This window comes from Sphaerodactylus townsendi, linkage group LG06 (assembly GCF_021028975.2).
Source record: "Sphaerodactylus townsendi isolate TG3544 linkage group LG06, MPM_Stown_v2.3, whole genome shotgun sequence".
In the NCBI taxonomy this organism is placed as follows: Eukaryota; Metazoa; Chordata; class Lepidosauria; order Squamata; family Sphaerodactylidae; genus Sphaerodactylus; species Sphaerodactylus townsendi.
The window spans coordinates 53,410,260-53,433,618 of NC_059430.1; the positions used below are offsets into that span (position 1 = coordinate 53,410,260).

Below are 23,359 nucleotides of genomic sequence, written 5' to 3' on the forward strand. Positions count from 1 at the left end.
ATTGAACTAGCTGGAATTCATCTTCAGAGTAAACATGTATGGGATTTCTCTGTTAAGCATATTCAGCTAAATTCAGGAATATAGCAATAAAATCATTGTTGGGATCAAATAACAGAAAGAAAGCCTTTTGAAAGCAAAATCTTTACATTTGTGAATAACAGGCTCATTCCGCACATGCAAAATAATGCACTTTCAAACTGCTTTCAGTGCTCTTTGAAGCTGTGCGGAATGGCAAAATCCACTTGCAAACAGTTGTGAAAGTGGTTTGAAAATGCATTATTTTGCGTGTGCGGAAGGGGCCACAGTTTTAAATATGAAAAGTCCCTAAGGATGACCCATCTAAAAAAAAAGATTTTGTTCACATTTCTTTTAAAAAATTACAATGGCCTTTTTTGTGTCTAAATATTCTGAATTATTCAGATATCTTTGTTTAAACTGTTTACCCCATTCCAGCAGTAATGTGGGAACAGGAGCTCAAATGCTCCCATGGAGCTCCCCTATCCACAAGTACTTCTGCATTCATTTCTATAGAGACATCAATATTCAGAAAGGAACATGTGTCCTCTTCAATGAATAAATGAGTTCATGTAATACATGAAATGGATCATGTTCAATGTCAAGGTTTAGAAGGATTGTGTGTTATACATACAATCAGATAACTATAGGGACTACTATAAGTTGTATCAAATTCTGCTGTCTTTGGACTCTCATTTCTGATTGAATGTGGAGAAGTAATGGCAATTATTACCAACTTTTTATTTTGTGAGTTTCCAGCACTACTTTTTTTAAGTGTGGGTATTTCTGTTTATGTATTTCTTCTGAATTTCTGCAATTTAAATCAGAAACAAATGTGACAATATTTTGTTTGATAAAGGCAAAGCTATTTTTTGTGTAACACATATTCATGTTGTAGACTTAGTCTTGGTCCATTAACATTTCTTCAGCACTCAACCTTGATAATTTCCTTCTTTTTCTCAGACTCAGCAAGAGCCTTTTTAGTTCCAGCAACACTTAGCTATGACCAAGAAGCTCCATATTTCAAGCTGGGAGGAACTGGCAGCAAGTTGCCTGTTCCTTCCCAGTTCAATCAATGATCATAACCTATCACCACAAGCCCTGCCATACCAAGCATGTTCATGCCTTCTCAGATAGATAGACTTAGTGGTGGGATTCAGCAGGTTCGCACCACTTTGGCAGAACAGGTTGTTAAAATGGTGCTTGTGAACAACCAGTTATTAAATTATTTGAATCCCACCACCAGACCCAGTTGTTAAATTATTTGAATTCCAACACTGGATAGAATGCATATAAATCTGATGGAGAAACAGCTTAACATGTGATAAAAGAATTTATTATGATTTCCTGAGGGTTCTCATATGTTCCTTTTTTAAAAGCTAAACAAAGTAATATTTAATGGCTTAGATTTTCAGAAGGCTAATTTTCTGAAGAAAGTTTGCCTTGTAGCTAGAGTATTTCTGCTCAATGGGTATCTAATTGGTAGAATTAAAATCCATAGCACTTGAATGTGATGCTATGTAATCCGTCTTCTGCTGATGATCCTGTGTAAGTTTTAAAAGTTTTAATAGAAAGAAAATTTGTATAAAGTCAGTAACAGATAAGAATTCAAATAAATATATCATATAGGCCAGTGATGGCGAACCCATGGCCCGGGTGCCAGAGATGGCACTCAGAGCCCTCTCTGTGGGCATGCACAAACAGAGTTCATCATGTGGGGGGGGAATCGCCCCCCCCACACACACACACATCTAGGCTGGCTTGGGCTGCTGGACTCGATTATTAGCATTAAACCTAAGACCTAGTTTTGGGGAAGCAGTATAGGTAACCCTGTTAAGTGCTGTTAAACCCCACTGATTTTCATGCAAAGAACTAAAGCGCAATCCTTTACCTGGGAGTAAGCTTGGTTGCTGGCAATGTGGCTTGCTTCTGAGTAAACCCTCCTAGGGTCGTGATTTACCCGTTCGAAGAGTTGCATGGTTGCTTCAAAGCAAGCCACCAAGCTTACTCCCTAGTAACACACGCCTCAGAGCCAACCATTTTTTCTAAACTAAAACCTCAGTATTCAGGTTAAATTGCCGTGTTGGCACTTTGCAATAAATAAGTGGGTTTTGGGTTGCAGTTTGGGCACTCAGTGTCAAAAAGGTTTGCCATCACTGATATAGGCAGTGGTGGGATTCAGCAGATTTGCATCAGTTCGACAGAACCGGTTGTTAAAATGGTCCTTGTAAACAACCAGTTGGTAAATTATTTGAATCCCACCACCGGCAGTTTCATTGTATACAATTAGTTTAGCACTGATAACTGTAATTTGTAGTCTCTGATTCTTGATGAGGGTCTGATCTCAAATCTGATCTCAAATCTGACTCTGATCTCAAATGCAAAATTTTGCAGGAACACACATCCCATTGATTCCAATTTTGGTGGTATCTCTCTGTTCGTAATAGATGCACAATCATAGCTTTGGTGACCCTGTCTGAACCAAAAGACAGGATGTAAATATAAATCAATCAATCAATCAATCACAGCATTTCCTCTGACATCTCAATCAATAGAGAAGCACTTGAATGAAGCATGGATACTAGGAGCCCCTGCTTAGGAAAGAGCAGTAATGTGTTGTAATATTTTTCTTAAGCATTTGCTATGGGTTTGATCCAACCAGCTTTTCTGCTGGTGAGAAAGAGAAGAGAGGTCACCAAAAGGCAATGCTGGGAATCCTGCTTGTATGAAAGGCATGTGCAGTAGGGCTAGTATAAGGAGGGGATTTAAGTGAGATCAGATCAAAATGGATGACAGAAGGAGTTTGCCAATCAAGAAGCCGGAAAACTCAATTTCCATAGTATTTCAGCTGCCAGTGTTACTTTTCTGGCTTGGGAATTGGAAAATTATCCCACTAAAAAAACACCTTTAAGGCATCCCAAAAGATTTCTTTTCCTTTGTTGAAATTCGATGTGGCAAAAGGTGGTGCCCAAAGTTATCTATGAACTACTGCTGATTGGGCCCACCCTAAGAATCTGCTTATTTTGTACATTCCAGATGTCTCTATCTCCCTTTGGCACCTCAGATGAAAGTGAACTTACATCTGAGATGACAACAGGAGACACTATGACTATCCTATGGGCTGAACCAACTCCCATCTATGCCATTTTCAATTCCCCTGCATGTCTTTTTATCATGTCCTCCTTTTAATTGACCTGAACTGTATTGTTCTAGACATTTCTCATATTGTATTAGTGAAATAAGGCTGATGGGCTCGGGGGGCTTGGTCTGGAAAGCTGGGTAACCCCTCTTCTTGGTACTCTGGCAGTTTGCTCTTGCCTGTAGCCAAGAAGAAGTCCTGTCACTGGTCTAATAGTCAAAGACTATTTTCCTCAGCCATTTGAAAAAATTGCAGTTGTACAGGTAAGGGGAAAATCACTTTTCTAACAAATAATCAATGTGCCTTTTCTGTCAGAAAAGTGTATCTTTCAAGGACCTTTATATTCAATTTCAATGTGTTCTGAATACATTTTCAGAACTGTGTAGTTCTGTGTAATAACAACTGGTGTTGTTGGTGTCTTCTCTTAATTGTGGCTGTTTGGCTGAGCCAATATGCAAAACACAGTCCACTTGGAGGCCCACCTAACAAGCAGCTTGCTTCTGCTCCCCTCTTGGGACAAAAAGAAATGGAAGCTGCCAAGCATGTGGCTAGAGGGCTGTTTGGATTTTTTACTCTAAAATTGTTCTCTCAAATGTTTCCAGACAATATTTGTACCCCTTACTGTGGTGAAAGTCATTAACAACTTGATTAAAATTTGAATCCTTCCATTTTTATTTTATGTTATTGGATAAAGGTTCATTTGTTTGAGCCTTTTATATTCTGTCTCAGAAAATGATGTTAGTACTGTCAGTTGAAGTGCAGTGGCAGAGAAAATTGTATGCTTCCAAATTAGAATATAGTCCTGAAGGAATTTGAGAATTATCATTCATTTTATATGCTCCCTTTGTCAAAACCATTATTTTGGGCATTATTGAACATGGCACTTTGAATGCCTAAATGTATTTTTACTTTCAAACAAGAGTGGGGGAAACAGGGCTAGGTAGGCACTAGAACCCAGGCAGAGCATTCTACGACAAATAAGGTCCAGCATGTTGAGATCTATGGGGGAGGAATATACAACCCTTCTAACATCTTTTTATGAGACAGGCTATAGCATTTTGAAGGGTCCTTTAATCTTGCTCATAATGAAATGGAATCCATGTCAATCATATGCCCAGATGCACTAACTGAGCCATAGTCAGCCACTGTTTGTGAACATGGTGGAACAATGAGACAAGTGCATTGTATTGCCACAGACTCAATAACCTTTAGCATGATAAGCTGGAAGAGTTGTTTTCATTGGCTGTTAATAATTTGTCTTTATACTTTTAAGGGAACTTATCATGGCATTACTCTTTAAATGACTAACCCATTTAAATTAGTATATTCTGTTACATTATACATTGTTTCATTATGATATTACTGTAGAATTTTAAAAAGAACACCTCAAAATCTATTCTGGCATTCAACTCCCAAAGTCTCATCCAGGTGCTGAGTTCACCAAAATTCCAATCAGACCTTTTTGTCAGAATTGCTTAAAATGACCCTCTGTTAAGGAGGAGTAATTTCTCATCAGCCAGCCATCACTAACCTGGAATTTCCATACTTAGGTTGTTAGCTTTTTTAGCATTCTGTTGTTTTAAGTTCATCCACATCAACTTCCTCATGTCACCCTATTGTAAGTGTGGTTTATTCTACATAAAATTCTGTCAGTTAAAGTATTAAATTTGCAATCACGCTTTTCTTTTAAGCATTCTGTGCTGTGTTCTGTTCAGTGTTGGTGTCTTTAGTTCTGATTTTTCAATTTTGTCCCTCTCCTTTTCCTTGACTTGTTAGTCTGATCCAACCTCTTCTACCTCATCTGATGATTATCAATATGTTATGGAAGCTAAACTACAAGAAATGATCTCCATACGTAGGAAGGTAGTCCTACTGGACTTTACTTTCTATTGCTAAATAGAATCCATCTGATTTTGTTTTCATATTCTTAAGAACTCTGTTTTTTTATTTACTTATTTATTTTATTGATAATCAACCATTGTGCAGTTCAGTGCTTAAAGAGCTTACAATTTTATGATGGCAGGTTTGTTTTCAAACCATGCACAGTTTGCATGTTACATCTGGCTGATTTCATTGCTCATAAATAACTCCAATGTTTTGCTGACTGCTTGAATGTTAACAGGCCTTTGTAGCTGACACATTTCAAGCAATGCTGTTCAGCTGCCTGTTTGAATAAAAATTATTTTTTGAAAACTAAGTTTGCAGTTAGTAGTAGCTTGCTTTATATTTTCTTTAAAAGTAATCCAGATTCTGACTCACATTGTTTTTTTAAGTTTCAGAAAAACTCATGTTATTTTTCACAGGCTGAAGAGAGGCATGGCAACATTGAAGAACGCATGAGACACTTGGAAGGTCAGCTGGAAGAAAAAAATCAGGAGCTTCAAAGAGTATGTGCATTACAGATAGTTTATTGCATCGTTTATTATTGGACTGGGTAAAGTCATTTTCTTCATTCTGTTCTCACACACGATATATAGGATGGTTCAGGCAGCTGGTGGTATTTTATTGAGTTGTATTGCCATTTATATTTTAAGCCATCTTAAGTTCCTGAAAGGTAGAAAGTCAGCTATTAAATGTTTTAAATAAATAGTGAATTAAGTCAATAATACACAGTGGCATCAGGATGCACATAGGAATCCTGCAACCAACAAGGATCATATGGAGCACCAGTTGTACCAAAACATCTGCTGCTGAAGGTAATACACCCGAGGCTCTCTTTTGAGGCATCACAGTTGCACAAATCATGGTAACCATGTGCATGATAATCCCCATTGAAGTGATTACCCTGGGAGTTGCCAATTGTTGACACAAATTCACTAACTTCAGTGTACGCATTTGTGAGGTAACTGCAAAGTCTTCTTTAACAGCTACCAACTGTTTAAAATAGCTTATAAGCAAACTGTCATGACACTTAAATTAGAATATATATTGTCTGAAACAGTTTTCAAATATAAATGTCTGAAAATGTAAGTTATGCAACAGGAATGTTGACAAAATGAATTCAGGGATTTTGCAAATGTGGAATTGAAATTGCTTTGTGAAACTTTGGCTGCTGTGGTGAGTTTTAATGGAATAAACTCATAAATTACATAAGATTTATGACTAAAACCAAGAATTTCATTCATTTGCTAGTATTCATTTCTGAATGTAATGATTGTCCATACAATAAAATTGTTACCCATCAAAGTTCTGCAATGTTCTGCTGTGGCTCTAGTACCAGTAAAAATTGTTCTTCACAAGTATATTCTGCTTTATATAAAGCTCTGTATTATTGTGATTTCAGTTGTACTGTACCAATATTGATATTTCAATAAGAGCAGCACTTTATTTAACCATGGAACTGCCCATTTTGTTTCCTTGGTATTTAACTGAAGGCCAGACAAAGAGAAAAAATGAACGAAGAGCACAACAAACGGTTATCAGATACTGTGGACAGGCTTTTGACAGAATCTAATGAACGTCTGCAGCTACACTTAAAAGAGAGAATGGCAGCCCTGGAGGAAAAGGTAAAATAAAATGAGCAAAAAAAGGTAATTAGCAAGATGAATACTGCATTTGATTTCTTTCATTGCAGTTGGAATTTGTTTTTGCTCCTATGAAATAAAAGCTGTTGAATGTTCATGACACAATTCAGTACCGCACAAATTTTTCTCCTCTCATGAACATTGACACTCATCCCTCTATCATTAGGGGCTATGGCTCACTGGAAGAGCAGATACAAGGTCTTTGGTATCTGCCTCTAAAGAACATCAAGTAGCTGATGTTGGGAGAGACATTTTTCTGCCTGAGAGTGTAGAGAACTGTTGTCAGGGTAGACTGAGCTGGAAGGAGCAGTGTTCTGTCTCAGTCTGTGGCAATTTCATGCTTTCAGTGAGTTTCTACTCATATAAGTGAGAACAGTGCATGCCCAACGGTGGTTGCATAGAGTGGACCATGCCTTTACTTTTTAAAAATTTAATTTTATTTTGATATCAATGAGAATAATAGATATTCTACCTTGATGAGCTATATAGTAGACTTGTGCTTGGGAGCTTGTTTTATTTGTTTTTGTTATTTATTCCAAAAGGGACTGTTTCATCATTGGCCTGTTTTATATGGTTTTGTTTCACTTAGTGTTCCTTTTGTTATTGCTGTTTCATTTTTCATAATTTTGATTTGGTATTGTTTTTACTGGTTTTAGTGGAAGACACACACACACACACACAGCCTGTTTTCATGATTTTCCATCCAAATCGTAATCCTAATGGCTACAACTTGCAGTCAATCAAGAAGTCTCAGAACTTTTTTCCTCTGTTCTCCTAAGGAACAATATACTCTCTCTGGCTCTTATTTAAAAATGCTGCCTGTCTTGTGAAAGGGAAATCAATAGGGGCAGAAATTGCAATAACAAAAAAAGCTGTTTACATGGGTAATTTGTTTCATCTTTATAATAATTACAATAATTTCAAAAAATTCCATTTTCATAACTATTGTAATTAGAAGTGAAATAAATATATAAGTCTATTATATATTCTACTTATAGTGAGTGTGGTAGTTAACATGTTTGACTCTGAAAGGGTAGATCTGGGCTTCCATGCCAATTCATGGAGTTTACTGGATAACATTTGGACAATATTTCTTATTAACTTAGGCCGTTTCCGCACGGGCATATAATGGCGGCCTGGAGATGGCATAAACGCCGTCTCCAGGCCGCCATTCGCACAGGGGGCGCAGCTGCATCGCAGCCGCGCCGCCCTCATGCCACCCGCCCGTCCCCACGCCGGCGTTTCCCCAGAGCGCTTGGAAGCGCTCTTTTCAGGGAAACGCCGCCATGAAGCCGCTGCCGAGCGAACGGCAGCGGCTTCACGATGCCTCCACCCCCGGCACTCACCTTGTCCCCGGGCCCCCGGGCCTCCTGGGGACACGCCCCCCTGCCCTGCGCCGCTGGAGTAGGCGCGCAGGGCCAGGGGGCGTGTCCCCAGGCCTCGGCGACGTGCCGGAGGCCCGGGGACATGTCGGGTCGGCCGGGCACCGGCGCTCCGCGGCGCCGGCTGCCAGGCTGTTTCCAGGACCGTCCATGCGGACGGTCCCAGCGTCGTCGGGTCGGCGCAAAATGCGCCGACCTAGCCGTTTCCGCCTCCATGCGGAAACGGCCTTACTTTAAAAGATTATGAAATGGGGGAGGGGGAATCAGTATGTCACCTTGAACTCCTTTGAGAAGATCAGGAAAAATGTGATAGGAAGGTAGATAATTTTAATGTTAATAATTTCTGACATAATAAAATTAGAAGTGTGCTTATTAATAAAGATATTATCAGAGGAACTGAAAAGACAAATGTTGGCTTAATCTGTTTAACTTGATTTTTGTTGTATCTTATTTCAGCTTTAAATTCTTTTTCTCTCCTAGAATGTTTTAATACAGGAATCTGATCGCTTTCAAAAGAACTTGGAAGAATCATTACATGACAAGGTATTCTAAATATTTTTCTCAAATTGTAATTTTATTTTGTGATAAAGAAAACAGTTGAATGTTTATGTTCATCAGAACAAAACTAATTTTGGTAAAACATCAACAGGAATGTTCCTGAAGATCATTGAACCAAACCTTTTTAGCCCAATGGTCTTAAACTTGACATTGGTGCTTCTGCACAGCATGCCTAAAACTAATGAAATTCCATCATTTAGGTAGTAGGTACAAAAATGTTGAGCAGCCCCTTCATTACTCCTCACAAGGTGTCATAGACAAGCCCTCAGGAACCAAGGATAGTCCACACACAAGTCTTAGCAGGTTCAGACATTTAATGTGCACAGAACAAGGAATCCAGACAAGACAAGAAATAGTAACCTGCATACTAAAGCACAATGTTACTGCCACAAGCTAGCTCAATTGCAGCCTCTCTTTTATAGCCAGCCTCTTGTTCCTTGTGCAATAACCTCTTGCAGCTGGGTTACTCTAGTCTGGCTCCTGAAAAGACTCTGCATCTACTCTAGCTTGCCCCATAGCTGCTAACCTGGTGCTGTGTCTCCTCTGCTGCAAGCTAGCATGCAGCCTCATCTTCCTGTGTTACTCCTGGAGACTGGGTGTGTGAGAGAACTGTCAGAGTCCCCTCTGGCTCTGTATTAAGGGGCTGAAGAGTCTCAGAGCTAAGATGTTGCTGGGGAATCTTAGAGCTTGGACCTGGTTGTGGATCCTAGCCTGAATACTCTGCCTGAGCCAGAGGACTTGGTCCTGCAGGAACTTCTGGCTGCTCAGTCTCTGCATCAACAGGTAGTGCCTGAAAATCTGGAACCAACGCTGTCCCCTCTTCTCTATCTGAGTCTTCCTCCCAGGGGTTCCCATTCAGACCAGACTGAGTCCTAACACAAGGTGTACTGGCTGAAGTACATGACTGGTTTGGTTATATTGTTTTGCTATGGTTACACAAGGCCTACCCTTGACTTGCTGTGTTATTACATAACAGCTGCTTTCCCTTATCTTCATAGCTCTAGCAGTACCATTCTAAGAATTCTTTCCTGGATTCTCAGGAATAGAGTTCTCAGTAGAGCTGCTTAAAGTTCCTCTGTAGGTAAACTGAAATAGATGAATTTTCTTGCACTTATGAAAAGTTTTTCCAAGACCTTCAGCTTTTGGTGAATGATAAATAGCCACCAATCTTGTTTAATTCACGAGTTTCAGCCCCAAATGGTCCAGAGTCCCACAGTCAGGCCATTTGCAGAGCAACACAGTTTAAACCATTTACTATTGGCTTAGTGCAGCAATCTAAATAACATTTCTACTAAATGTTGTTTTCCTCTTTGCCTTAGAGCTAGTAGGGGGAAAAAATAACCTTGAAAGAAATATGAAGGGTTTTTTGAGGGAAATCAAATAAAATTGAAATAAGAAAAAGAAACCTAGTTGTAGTTGAGTCTGGAGGCAAAATAACTATTCATATATGGCATCCAAACTCAATGAGCATATAAGAAATTGGAAAACAAAATATTATTTCAATTTAACTGACATTTTTTTCCTAAAAAGAAACAGTTTTGGAAGGAATGGATAAGGTTGGCCTTCAATGATTCATGGATTTCTTTTTATTTTTAGTCATTTTTAATAATTCCTCAGCCATATTTTCTTATGAATATGGGACATGCTTTTTCCTAATTGAATTTAGCTGCCATTTGATTCCTTAAAATGTTTGAAAGGAGTGGATCAGGTTAGACGCTTGTAATGACTCATGCAGCTCTTGTTACTTTTTTCATTTTAGTAGTTGATGAGCCATATTTTCTTTTGAAGAAAAGTGCCTGAAATGGTATAGTCGCTTAAATTACACTTATCCCCACGTTTTAGATGTTAGAAACAGCTATCTTATACAATCTGCCTGCCATTACGGTTATATTTTATTTTATTTTTACTTAATTCAGTTTTTAGCCAGCCCTTCTCCAACCAAATCAGGTTCACAGCAGGTTACAACATAGTTAATATATTGAGTATTCTAGAAACTTCAATGGTGCCAAATATTTCTTACAGTGTGAGCATCAGAGAGGAAACAAAAAGAACAATCAACTCATATATAGAAATAAAACAAAGAAAAACAAAATAAAGAAATTAACAGAATATTTCAGTAAATAGAGCCCAATCCACAGTCTGAAGCAGCCAGGAATGGTGCTGTTGCTGTGCTTCCCCACTGCCTCCAGAGGACTTTCCAGTGACCCAGGGAGGCAGAAAAAGAAAAAAATATGACCAGGGGTTTCAAGCGGTAGGCTACAGTGTGGCTGCCCTCAAAGTCATTTTGGAAACTGACTAATGTTGGCTTTACCCCCTGGAAAACTCCATTCCATATCCCTCCCCCTGCCAATGTGCATGCACTAGCATTTGATTGGATGTCAGTGCAGCTCTACAGCAACCCCAACTTCTCAGGTTTGCCACTGTGAAACTTAGGGGTGGTGAGTCACCAGTGCTTTTGCCCCCTCCACTGACGGGGGTGCTCCTTGCGTTGGTAGAGGAGGAAAATGTGTCAACGCTGCCCCACATTGACTCCACCACTAAATTCAGCTCCCCCAATTGAATTGGACTATAAAAAAGGAGGGAAATGGGGGAGAGGAAGCACAAAGGGGATAGGGGGAAGGGGAGACCAGTTTGATGGAAACCACTACTGCCTCAACCATAGGCCTGGCAGAACAGTTCTGTCTTAGAGGCCCTGTGGAACTAACAAGTCTTGCAGGGCCCAGGTCTCACTCACCAGAGTGTTCTACCTGGCCAGGGCCAAAACCAAGAAGGGTCTTCCCCTGGATAAGGCCAGCTGGATTACTTTTGGGCCAGGATTTTTAAGTTTGTGAATCACATAATCAGAGGGGGGATTCAGCCGGTTTGCACCGGTTCTGCCAAACTGGTAACTAATGGGCTGAATTCCACCATTGCACCACCCCAGGGCAGCCGCCGATCAGGCCACTGGCCCAGAAGCCATGGCCTGATTGCCAGCCACCCTGGGGTGGTGCCATGGTGCGTGGCCTTTGGGGGAAGCCTGGAGGCCTGCTGGAGCACAAGCAGGGCAGGCCACGCTGACTAGCTGTGCCACATGTGCAGGGCCTGGCCGGCCGCAGATGGGACTGTGTGTACAGCCTACCCTGAAGGCCGTACCACCAGCTCAGAGGCGCATGACCTGATCAGCAGCTAGCCAACCCCCCCATGGGTGGGCCTGGCTAGCTGCAGATGGCAGCGTGTGTGGTGGGGCTACCAGGGGGCTGCCCTGCTGGTGCTCCAGCAGGCCTCCAGGCCCTCCCCCAAAGGCCATGCTGGCCCCCCAAAGCCACCACCTTCCCTCACCTCCCCCCGCCCAACATCGGAAAGGGGGCACAACAGCCAGGTAAGTGGGGGGGGTGGCGCTTGGTGGGAGTGAACTGTTGGTTGATCTGATTGGATCCCATTACTGCACATAATATTTGTGAGGGTCCAGTGATCCATGACTGCATATTTGGAGCAACTTAGAAAGTTAACATTTGCCTACCACAGCTTTGCTTGCACTCCTTTGGCCCCAATCCATGTATGCAGGCAGTTTCTGAGTGGGGGCTTAAGTCCTATTTTAGCTGGACTGACTTAGCTTTTGTTTTTGTATGTAGAGCTGTTGTATTTAAACTTTAAAGTGATGGAAAAGGAATTGAAGTTAATGGTGAAAACTGAATTCTCCCTGAACATTGGAAGCATATAACCATCAAGATTACCAATGCTATCAGTCTTGGTGCTGTAGAAAGATTGTACCCACAGTCCTCTCATTAACTGTTTATTTTTGACTTTTGTAAAAAAAATTCTATCGGCATGTTTTGTTAAACTGTTTAAAATTAGTATTTGCCATATGGCAATGTGTACTGTAAGAAGTAAAGATTGTGAGTAATTAACCTAAATCATAATATTTCAGCAGAATAACAGCATAGTTTTGTCATTTCAAGAAGTTGGAAGTCTCTGTCTTTTACTTATGTTTTTTAATTATAAGATTTTATATAAGGCAAAATATTTCCCATGGATTTTTTTTAAATTTTCAGGAAAGATTGGCAGAGGAAATAGGCAAGCTGAGATCTGAACTTGACCAACTGAAAATAAGAGCAAGTTCTTTGATTGAGCCCACATTGTCAAGGTAGAATGAGAAAATAATAATAGTTTAACTAAAAGTTACACTGAAAATACTGTTCACTGCTTAGCATCCAAAGGTCTTTGAAAGTGTTATTATTTTAATCATAATTGTTGTTTTTGAATTGAACTTTTTATTGTAAAGACTTTGAGGACTTAAAATGATCAAACAAATAAAAAGAGAGAGAAACACAGAAAGCACATAACAGGGGGAAAGAGAGGACTCCCAATTTCATCTGCCCCAAATATAAGCACACAAAAATTCACAATTTGCTCTCTAGTTGCAATTGTAAAAATAAATCCTTAATTATGATTACTAATAAGCTTAATACTTTTCTCTATTATATCTGTTTACTTGTTCTTCTATTCTTCAAATTCACAAATTATTCATTCATTTTTTTTTGAGTTTATGCAAAAAAAAGCTATTATGGGTTTCCAATTATCAATTAATTTCTTTTCGCTAATCAAATAAGTTTGGCTATCTCTCATGGAGCTTTGTAACAACTTTAGACAATGCTCGAGTGTCCAAAGATTTGCCACAGAAGTGTGAAAAAGGCAGTAATATTATTCTATAAATTGTTATAAATGAAAAAAGGCAATGGAGATGCCTTTGACAAAGAATCCACAGAATACCTTACACTGGGTCCTACTATGAACCGGAACATGCAAGGACACCCGGGGAGGGGGGATGAGATGAGAAAGAAAGAGGGAAGGAAAGAGAGGGTGGAAGAAGAAGAAGGGGTGAAGGAGGGAGGGAGGGAGGGAGGGAGGGAGGGAGGGAGGGAGGGAGGAAGGAAGGAAGGAAGGAAGGAAGGAAGGAAGGAAGGAAGGAAGGAAGGAAGGAAGGAAGGAAGGAAGGAAGGAAGGAAGGAAGGAAGGAAGGAAGGAAGGAAGGACCGACCCAGCAGAGGAGCACCTGGCACTTCCCCTACCCCCATTTGGAGGAAAACTGGAACCTCCCATCCCCACTCCCCCAGCCCCCACTCACTGGTGCTGTCCTTCACAACTATTATTGCTTAATGAATAAGAATTAGAAAGCTGTACTAGTGAAGAGAGAAGCATGTCCAGGCAAAATAATGCTCGCTCAGCCCCAGTGGCCAGTGGCAAAACTTCCAGCAGGCTCACTCTTTTTGGTCCTAATATCTCTTCAGGATTTTTTTAATCAAAAGCATTAGAAGCCTGAGAATAAAGGAGAGTTGTTATTACTTGACTCTCAAAGGAGCCAGTGGGGCTCAGGAGCTTCTCATTCATTCATAATGCACAGAGCTTGTCCAAAATGCTTAATGCTGCAAGTTCAAACCTACTGAAGGGTATCTCACCTGTCCAAAACAATCCAATTTAGCTCATCAAAAAAATAAAGGGAATAGGTTGGCCCCATACCCAAATTTGGACTCTGGAGGACGGGATCTTTGTTTCTTCCTGTTGTGGCAAAAGGCCAAGGATGCTGCCCAGCCCCATCAGCTTCCCTCTTTCCTGTTTCCTGGAGAAAGACACTTTAAGGCTGAAACAGTGAAGCACAGATTCCTGCTGCCAAGACTGTGGAAGCCCTTGGACCTTGTGTTCCCACCCCCAGCTTTTAAGCACAAGGGTCCGTCTGTTGCCCTCAGCTCCTTGCAGCAGAGGAAGGCATCCCAGCGAGGCAAAAAGTGGTGCAGGGGAGAAGCAAGGGGAGAAGAGAGGGGAGAAAGACGTGATGAGACTTTCCAGGAATCCTTTGTGGCCACACCCTGTCCTTCTCCCTGGCTCCCTTTGCCCTGTCATCTCCCCTCACACACACACACACACACACACACACACACACACACACACACTCACACACCGCCGCCGTTGTTAACAATGGCCATTTATTTCCCAAAGAAGATGATTAAAGACACAACATTTCCAACTGAGAGCTTTGAAAGAGGGGACTTTGCATTCCCAGACAAAAGCAGGTCTTTATTTTTGGGGGAAGGGAAAAAAAGTTGCAGCGATCCAAATCAAACTCAGGATGTGCACCGAAAGGCACCAAGATCCAGATGGAAGTGCTGGAGGTTGTAATCCGACGGGACAGGGATGGGACAGGGACGGGACAGGTCTTGCTGAGCCTGGCCGGGGGTGGGGGTGCCCTGACTGCTGGTTGGGCTGGCTCTCCCAGTGCAGAGGCCTTTCAGGCTCTGCTCCTTGGGCAGAGAGGTGTGCCCCAGACCCCAGCACCCCTTGGTTTCCACTAGGGAGCTGTGCTGACACCAGGCTCCCACGCCACCCCCTTTTCCTGAGGCCTGTGAGAGAAAGGGAACACTCAGAGATGGTCTGATGTGGATCGAGTTGTCTCTTCCTGTGGGGTGGCAAGGAAGGTGGTAGGACCTACCTATCTGGCGTAAGACCCCATTGCAGTTTTTGCTGAATGAAGCAGCCCCCTTTTGCAAGAAACTCGTCGATTCCTCTCACGGGTCAGTCAGCAAGTATCGAAGAGGCAGTGAGTTCAGTTGTTTACTCGGAACTGGTGGGGTGGGGCCAGACAGGGGCACCGGCAGCAGCCTCTGCCAGGCCTGGCCGGATGAGGCTGGGCTAGGGGGAGGGGTGTGGGGGTGATTTTCTTCCCCCCAGATGAACCCAACGGCGGCCTCCCAGAGCACCAAGCCCCACCTTACCCTTGTAGCTACGCGACTGTATAACACAGGGGTCTGCAACCTGCGGCTTTCCAGATGTTCATGGACTACAATTCCCATCAGCCCCTGCCACCATGGCCAATTGGCAGGGGCTGATGGGAATTTTAGTCCATGAACATCTGGAGAGCCGCAGGTTTCAGACCCCTGGTATAGCACAATCCATTCATGATTCCATAACCTATGTCCAGGAGTTCTGCCAATAAAGAGTGCCATTTTACCTATTCCATATATCTTCAGAAAGTTATGCTTTCTTCCATCTAGCATGGAGAGCTTTAGAACAGAATTTTAGTTGGTTTCATTATGAATACTTTGATTAGAATATTTTGAACAAGGAGGAATTGTGGCTTAGTTGTAGAGCACGACTTTCCATGAAAACAGTCTTAGGTTCGCTCCCTGCCATCTCCAGTTTAAGTATCTTAAGCAGCAGATGTTAAGAATTTTCTGTGTGTGCCTGATAGCCTAGAGACCTATCACTGAACATAGCAGGCAATATTGATCTTGACCAATATTCACAAACTCTTGTGTTTAGATAATCAAAACTACATCTTCGAATAAATATTATCTGTATTCTGTGAATCAGATCTGGTAAGAGTGAGTTTATTTGTTCTGTTCCAACAAATTCAGGAAAGGTTATATGGAGTTTATACCATTCTCTCCCTTACAATATCTCTGTAAAATAGATCAGCTTGATAGATAATGACTTATCCAAAGCCACACAGTGGACTTCATAATTGAACCAAGGTTTCAACCTGTGTTTCCCAGTCACAGTTCCAACATTCTTTCTGTTGCACTACACTGGTTCTCAGGACTGTATTTCTCAACATGTTTTATTGATGATTTCTGTTTTCCAGAAAATACATCTCAGAATTTTACTGTCTTCACAGTACATTAGGAAATCCACTCCCTTTGTTACTTGAATTAAATTATAGGATAAACATTTCTGCATGTTGTAAACACTTGATAAATTATTAATTTTTATAGTTTTGCCTTTATTGTTCTGGTGTTTCCATCTTCTGATTCATGTGCCACTATTAATTTTCAGGCCACATCTTGATTCATCAGCAGAACTGAGGTACTCTGTGGGTTCAATAGTTGATAGTCAACCAGATTATAGATCTACAAAAGTGATAAGAAGACCTAGAAGAGGCCGTATGGGAATCCTCAGAGATGAACCAAAGGTTTATCTTTTTGTTTGTTTGTTCTTTTGTTTAATAAAAGCAGTGAGCTTTATTGGAATAATAATGATACGTTTTAGTCACAGTAGACAGATGGACTTGTGTGACTCTTACAATGCAGCCCTAAAAACAAGTATGCCGTTCAATGCCCATTAAAGTCAATTGTCTTAAAAGAATGTAACTCTGCTTAGAATTGCATTGATAGAAGCACTGATGAGGGAGATTTGAACGGTGAAGAAGAATGCTCACTAAGCGGAGGCCTAGTATCACCTCACTTCCTCATTATGAACAGCTGTCCATAGTTGGACCTCAATGGATGCTTTTAGCATGATATATTGTTCTTGAAATATCTTTTTCAGTCTCCAGAAATGGTTCTACTAAATGTTAACAATCATAGGATGCATATTCTTCCTAGGATCAGACATAGCCTAATGTACAGAAGAAAATCATTTACATAGTATTTTACATGGTGATGTCAAGATGCAGCCATGAGAAATTAAAAAAGCAGTTGAAGCGTCTCTTGTGAAAATGGCCTGAGAAATCCAAAAGGAGTTAATTACTGCAACAGTTTTTGAAAGTATTAGTTCTAGTTTTTAATTTCTTTGAAAATTAGTGTTTTGCTTTAGGCTAATCAGTGTGCATTTTTACAATTTCTAATTAGGTGAAATCCCTCGGAGATCATGAGTGGAATAGAAATCAGCCACTTGCAGTTTTGAGTAGCCATCCATTTGAAAGTGACACAGAAATCTCTGACATTGATGATGATGATAGAGATACTATTTTTAGTTCAATGGATCTTCTATCACCAAGTGGGCATTCTGATGCTCAGACTCTTGCTATGATGCTTCAGGAGCAACTAGATGCAATCAATAAAGAAATCAGGTACTTTAACTTCATCAAAAATATGGAGCTTTGTGGTTGTTTGCCAAAGTAGGCTGTCCACTATTAGTTGGGGAGATTAGCTTTTGGAGACAGAGCTTAGAGAGAGGGGGTAATTTGAGCTCTGTAACCTATGTTTTCAGAGATAATTCTGAGTGAAAACTCTCAAAGGAGCAGGCCATTGTAAAGTTAATAATTGAGTTTTATTAATAAATAATTAAAAACAAGGAATATTTTTATTATTTTTAAGCACTGAACACACACACATACACAAAGCATACAAAAAACTAATTAAGAGAGAAGGGGAGAAAGTTGTATCCAACTTTCCAAGTTGTATCCAAGTTTCAGGTAGGGCTATGGAGCTATTTACTAGTCCTGAAGAGGAGGCGTTCAATGACAGCAGCATCTGAAAGAGAAAAGTAGCCCCCACAAATGTAGGGGGTCCTCAGGACCAGGGGTCCTCAGGACCAGGTGGCCAAGTTGGCTGGGATACCCAGCAGCATAGGGTGCAACATGTAATAGTTTTCTTTTAGACTTAATATTCCCAATTTGTTATATTAAAAAATTCACTATATAACATGCACAGTTTAAGCAAAAAAAAAATTCTGTGCCTATGGATATTCACAATATACATATTCCACTATATTGCAAGTTAAAGGGGCTCATATTCACAATGCTAGAACAAAAGAATATGTCAGATAACATACCATCCTGAAACTGTATGGCATCCTGTAAAGCAATTCACAACGTGCTTGCTTTAGCTGCAAACACCAGGTTATTACTGACCATGGAGGTGGGGAGGTAACATCACATCATTATATTTACTAGGCAGACTATGTTTATGGGGTGATTTGTCATTGCCTTCCCCAATTGTCTATACTTTACCCCTAGCAAGCTGGATACTGATTTTACTTGCCTCGGAAGAATGGAAGGCTGAGTCAACCCTGAGCCATCTGCCTGAAACTGACTTCCGTTGGGATTGAAGTCATGAGCAGAGCTTTGATGGCAATACTGCACTTTACAGCTCTGTAGTATGGGGCTGGTTTAAATTAGCAAAGGGAGAAAAATAAACTTAGGGAGAGAAGCTTTTGAAAGAGGACTCATGGAAACTGAAGAATGAGGGGCGTAATGTTATGTGCCCAATGAAAGTTGCAAATAGAGCCACATTATTGTCCAGGATGTGTAGGGAGTAATTGTTGAGAGTGAGGATAGATAAATAAACTTAAAAGTAAGACAAAGAATTTGATAGTTGGTTGTGAAAACCAGGAAGCTTGTAAGAACTCTGATTTAATTTGGAAAATCCTGGTGATAATAGGAGAAAGTTGCCCATGTACCACTTGTGAGTTTGTATTTGGCAAGCCTCTGCTGGAAACAAAATACCCAATGGGATTTATCTTCAGTCTAGTCAAACAGCAGAATTCTAATAAGTGGACCTGTTGCTTTAGTGACTTTTACGTCTGGTTGGAATCCTAGATATGTACAAGAAATGATGCTGTTTCAGACTAAAACATTTCTTAATGTCACTCACTAAAATTCTCTTAAAGTGTTGAGGTGTAGAGAGAGACTCATCTTACTATTAACACAGAGAGTTTAGAATATCAAACATTGCTCCTTGAGTCTCTTTGAGAAAGGCAGGCTAAAAATGAAGTAATAAATAATGTTGTTAACATGACTTCAACTATTTATATTTTGTACGTCAAAATTATTTTGGATAGGTTAATTCAAGAAGAAAAGGAGTCAACAGAATTGCGTGCTGAAGAAATAGAAAACAGAGTCGCCAGTGTGAGTCTAGAAGGTTTAAATCTGGCCAGAGTACATCATGGAACATCCATTACTGCTTCAATTACAGCTTCCTCACTTGCAAGCTCTTCTCCTCCTAGTGGGCACTCAACCCCAAAACTCACGCCCCGTAGCCCAGCCAGGGAAATGGACAGGATGGGTATTATGACACTGGTAAGGACATACACATTTTCGCCGTATGCTTAATTTATTTTAATAAAAAGTATGTCTCTGTTTTTCATTACTTGTTTCTTTCCCTATTCATTTATTTATCCACTTTTTGTGTACAGTAAAATCTTGTTTTCTGTTGGCACAAAACTCAGTATGACCCTAATCTGGGTCCGTTGCCAGTGTTGTGCAAGATATAGCAAGTAATATAAATACCGGTAGCATAATAACCAACAGTTCTTCTGAGATAAGGTCTCTTCTCAAGCTTTAGTTTCAGAAAGTCACCAGCAGAGCAGTAGTTGTTACCGGAATCCCTTTGTGTTCTGTCTGTTGAGAGCCAGTGTTGTGTGGAATGAAATAATACAGGCGCTGTAATCATTATAGTATTAGTGAGGTCTTAATTTCACACTCAATGACTCCCTTTTGTAAAACCAGTCCCCGCCCACAATTGTAGTCGACCCACGTGGTCAGCGTAAGAACGAGACGAGACGCGGAGATAACATCTGGTGGAGATCGCCAGCAGCGGGAGCCCGGAGGTCCGTGTTCCTAGCGAGTCTCCCGCGTGCTGGTTCCTGGCACCTTTTATTGTTATTCTAACCGAGTGTAGGAGGGAGGGACGGGGAGTTCGAGCGGGGAGGCGGGAAGTGGGAGATCATCATGTGATGCATGATCTCACCTGGCTACGATCTTGAGAAAGCGTCTAGGCCTAATCCTCACCTGGGGGCAAGACCATTGTCCCTGCGCCCGGTAACTGAGCCAGACAGTTCATGACCCGTGACTCATAGGGGGATGAGGTAGAAGTCGCAGTCTGCGACCAGAAGGCAGTAATGGAGTCCCGTTGCGTCCCAACGTTCTACCAGGTGCTGCTGGGTCAGCAGTGCACATTACTACATCTCCTCCTTTTACATTTTAGAAGGGGACCGAAATGCTAAGGGGTGATTTAAAGGGGACGCTTGTCTCCTCCGCCCGTCACTGGTCAAGCTGACCCGAGCTGCTTGTGTAACATTAGAACTTGGCTGCGAGGTAAGAGGAAATTGAGGAAACTGCCCATAGGTTACAGGCAATGACAGACATACATTGGAGCGAAACAAGATCCGATAATGAGGCATACAATTAAACCAATGCAGAGCTGTACAATAGCACCCCAACCATCCTCCCGGCAGCCAACTCCAGAGGGCTGACCACCAATGGGGCAAAACATCATACCTTCAGATTAGATACAACTTCCTGCAATTGGCGCACTTTCATATGAATCAATTGGGAATTATCAGAGATTAAAGCAACACATGTGCGTGCATTTTCACAACCTTGGTGATGCAACAACAATAAGTAATCAATGGCGACACGATTATCTAAGGTAAACGGCGAAGTTCCTGCTGCTCGGAGGCCAGGGCATCAGAGCAGGTGGAGGTAAGAGTTGATAGACTTGCCAAGGAGCACAGGCCAGAGCGGCCCGATAGTCTTAGTGTTACATGAAACAAGTCCGGGGGGGACTCCCACAAAGGGAGTCGCAAGGGAAACATACTCCCTTGGCTAGAGCTGCTCGCACGTCATCCGGCAAGGGGGGGGGTCGAGAGGGAGGGCAGGCGGCGCACCCGGTGCTTGCTTGGGCTCCGGTGAAGCCTGATGCAAAACAATGGTGAGGCGGCAGTAGAGAGTCGGCTTGAGCAGATAGTAGGAGATGCAACAACAGTAAATCTGATAACTTCTAAAATTAAGGCATGCAGTAACTTCAATAATCAGTGGGTCATAGTACTCAACAATTCCTTGGAGTCGGCTCCAATGGGCATAAAGGGGCAAAGGCATCAGACATTGCGTTGGCAACAATATATACAAGACATGCATGTGTTTGTAGATGAGGCATCATATAAATGAAAACAATAAACATAGCTAAACAGTACATAGGCTAGATGTAAGGAAGGAAGAGGCAACCGTGGTTGCATAATTGTCAATGCATGGCTCTTGCTGTTTGACTACCAAAGCTACAGGCGATGGCGTTAGAGTCCATGGGTTTCTCAAACATTAGGAGAGCTACTGATAGTTTTAGCATTGCAGGTTCAGTGACTCTCACGAGCAAGGTTGTGAGAGAAGGCGTGTTCCGACAATTATTCAAGCGGCTGAAAACGAGCGGAGTTCAAGGGTTAATCTATCAGGAATGTTCCTGGCTGCAATTCCAAGTTTCAGCCAGAGGCTGACAGAAGGGAGAGAATGGCTGTAGATGAGGAGCAGCGACACACAGCGTCAACCTTTGAGCCATAGCTGGCCCAGGCTGCCATTCCCTGGGGGGGGGGGGGCAGGGGTTCACCCGATCTCCGTGGAAGAATGGGTGTACTGGTTCCAGAGAGTCCCTCCCATCTTGGCCCAGGCTGGGGTGATCCGGGTGCTCTCTCAGCAAGGTGGGATCCTCCAGGGAGGCCCGGCTCCACATCTCGGAGATGGGGCTGGCCTGGCATGGCGAGCTGGACTCCTGTATAGAAGAGAAAAAAACAGCGGCAGCTTTTTTCCCCAGGGGTTTTCGCGTGCTGGCTGAGTTAGTTCTTATAGATGACAATGGAAAGCCGAGCCCTGAGTGGAAGCGGGCAATTTTTGATAGAGAATAGAAGAGTACTTTGGATATGGTCTGCTGGATGAAGACCTTGATTGGGTCAATAGGGAGACTACTCCCTTTTCTTTTACGTTGTTTTGGCCAAGCTTCGTTGGCGGTTGGCCCCATTCGATAGCGATCACTTGCAACATTCAAAGCGTTAAGAATTACAAAGGAGCAGGGAGGCTTAGGAGAAGGGAAGGTCATATCCAGGTGGGATGTTTGTTTTGTAAAAACAATCCCAATCACCGTCTAAGGTGTGGAGTTTTACAAAGCAACTTAAACAATTCACAATTATAGTCATATAATAATGGCATCTATAGGAAAGATGTAGAAGATGCAAAGAAACCAGTTCCTGGGCTTGAGGCTTTGATCACAGGAGCGATTAGGAAGAGGCTCTTTACAAAAAACCGCTTTATCAGATCCTAGATCCTAGGGTGGGGTCGCGTCAGCCCATTAGAAAGAGGGGAGGTGTGTCTGGAAGGAGAGAGGCAGGGAGGTTTGGAAGCCAGCTCCTACCTTCCCCTCCTGTAAGGGGACTTTGGCGGTTTGAGCTCGCTTCCTACCTTCACAGCTGGAGCTGCTGTAAGATAGGTAATGGCTGAGAGACCCCCCCTTGGCACTGTGACTAGCCAGGGAGGCACTCAAAGCGAGAGAATGTGGGAGGAACATGAAAATGTGATTTTGGCTTCATATAGTAAACTTGCGCCACTCCAATGTGGCAGTGTGAAGGTCTTCAGATTGGAATGAAGGAAAAGGTTCTCAAGAGGAAAGGGTTTGAAGAGAAAGAGTTTTGAGGGGTTTTAAGCCTTGCTAAGATGTGAGGCGTGACCTGAAGCCCAGGTCCCCATCGGCCTCCTAAAGGAGCAAGCACGCAGGCTGCGTCCCTGTTTAAGAGTTGATGCTGTAATGGGTGCAGCCTTTCGAAGGCATTGGCACACATGGAGTCAAAAAAAAAAAAAGGAGAGAGACTTTAATTGAAGCACAAGAGCATGGCTTTGTGACCCAGCAATGGAAAAATCCCTCTTATGAGGGGAAAACTTTAGGGGTCTCTCTTGAAAGGGGCAAGACATGCCACAGAACATACATTAAGGCATACAGAGCACATATAAAATTAACTTAGGGGAGGAGGATTGGCTGACTCCTGATTTGAGATCCTTGCTCTCTCTGAGGAGTCACTGGTGATTTGCTGCTGCCACTGGGAGCTTTTGAGCTTAGAGGGCTTTGCACAGGCTCAGAGAGGCTATGAGATCTAGTTTGAACCTTACAGCTGGAGAGAGGAGCCAAGGGAGAAAGCCTTCTTCTTCCACTGCGAGGGACTTTTGGCTTAAGGCCATTATGCTGAAACATCTTTCCCCTTTCATGCCTCATTGTCCTGTAGATTGGCTATGG

General features: G+C 42.0%; 1 protein-coding gene across 9 annotated transcripts in view; it reads left to right on the forward strand.

Moving 5' to 3' along the window:
* Positions 1-23,359, forward strand: part of PPFIA2 (PTPRF interacting protein alpha 2) — a 320,885-nt gene that overhangs the window by 229,495 nt on the left and 68,031 nt on the right. For all 9 annotated transcript variants that reach the window (XM_048502302.1, XM_048502308.1, XM_048502311.1 and 6 more), the window contains 7 exons: positions 5,458-5,541; positions 6,529-6,660; positions 8,541-8,603; positions 12,650-12,741; positions 16,425-16,560; positions 17,219-17,439; positions 19,152-19,389. In XM_048502302.1, coding sequence (XP_048358259.1) covers positions 5,458-5,541; positions 6,529-6,660; positions 8,541-8,603; positions 12,650-12,741; positions 16,425-16,560; positions 17,219-17,439; positions 19,152-19,389 — 966 coding nt within the window. The remainder of the gene's footprint in view (positions 1-5,457; positions 5,542-6,528; positions 6,661-8,540; positions 8,604-12,649; positions 12,742-16,424; positions 16,561-17,218; positions 17,440-19,151; positions 19,390-23,359) is intronic.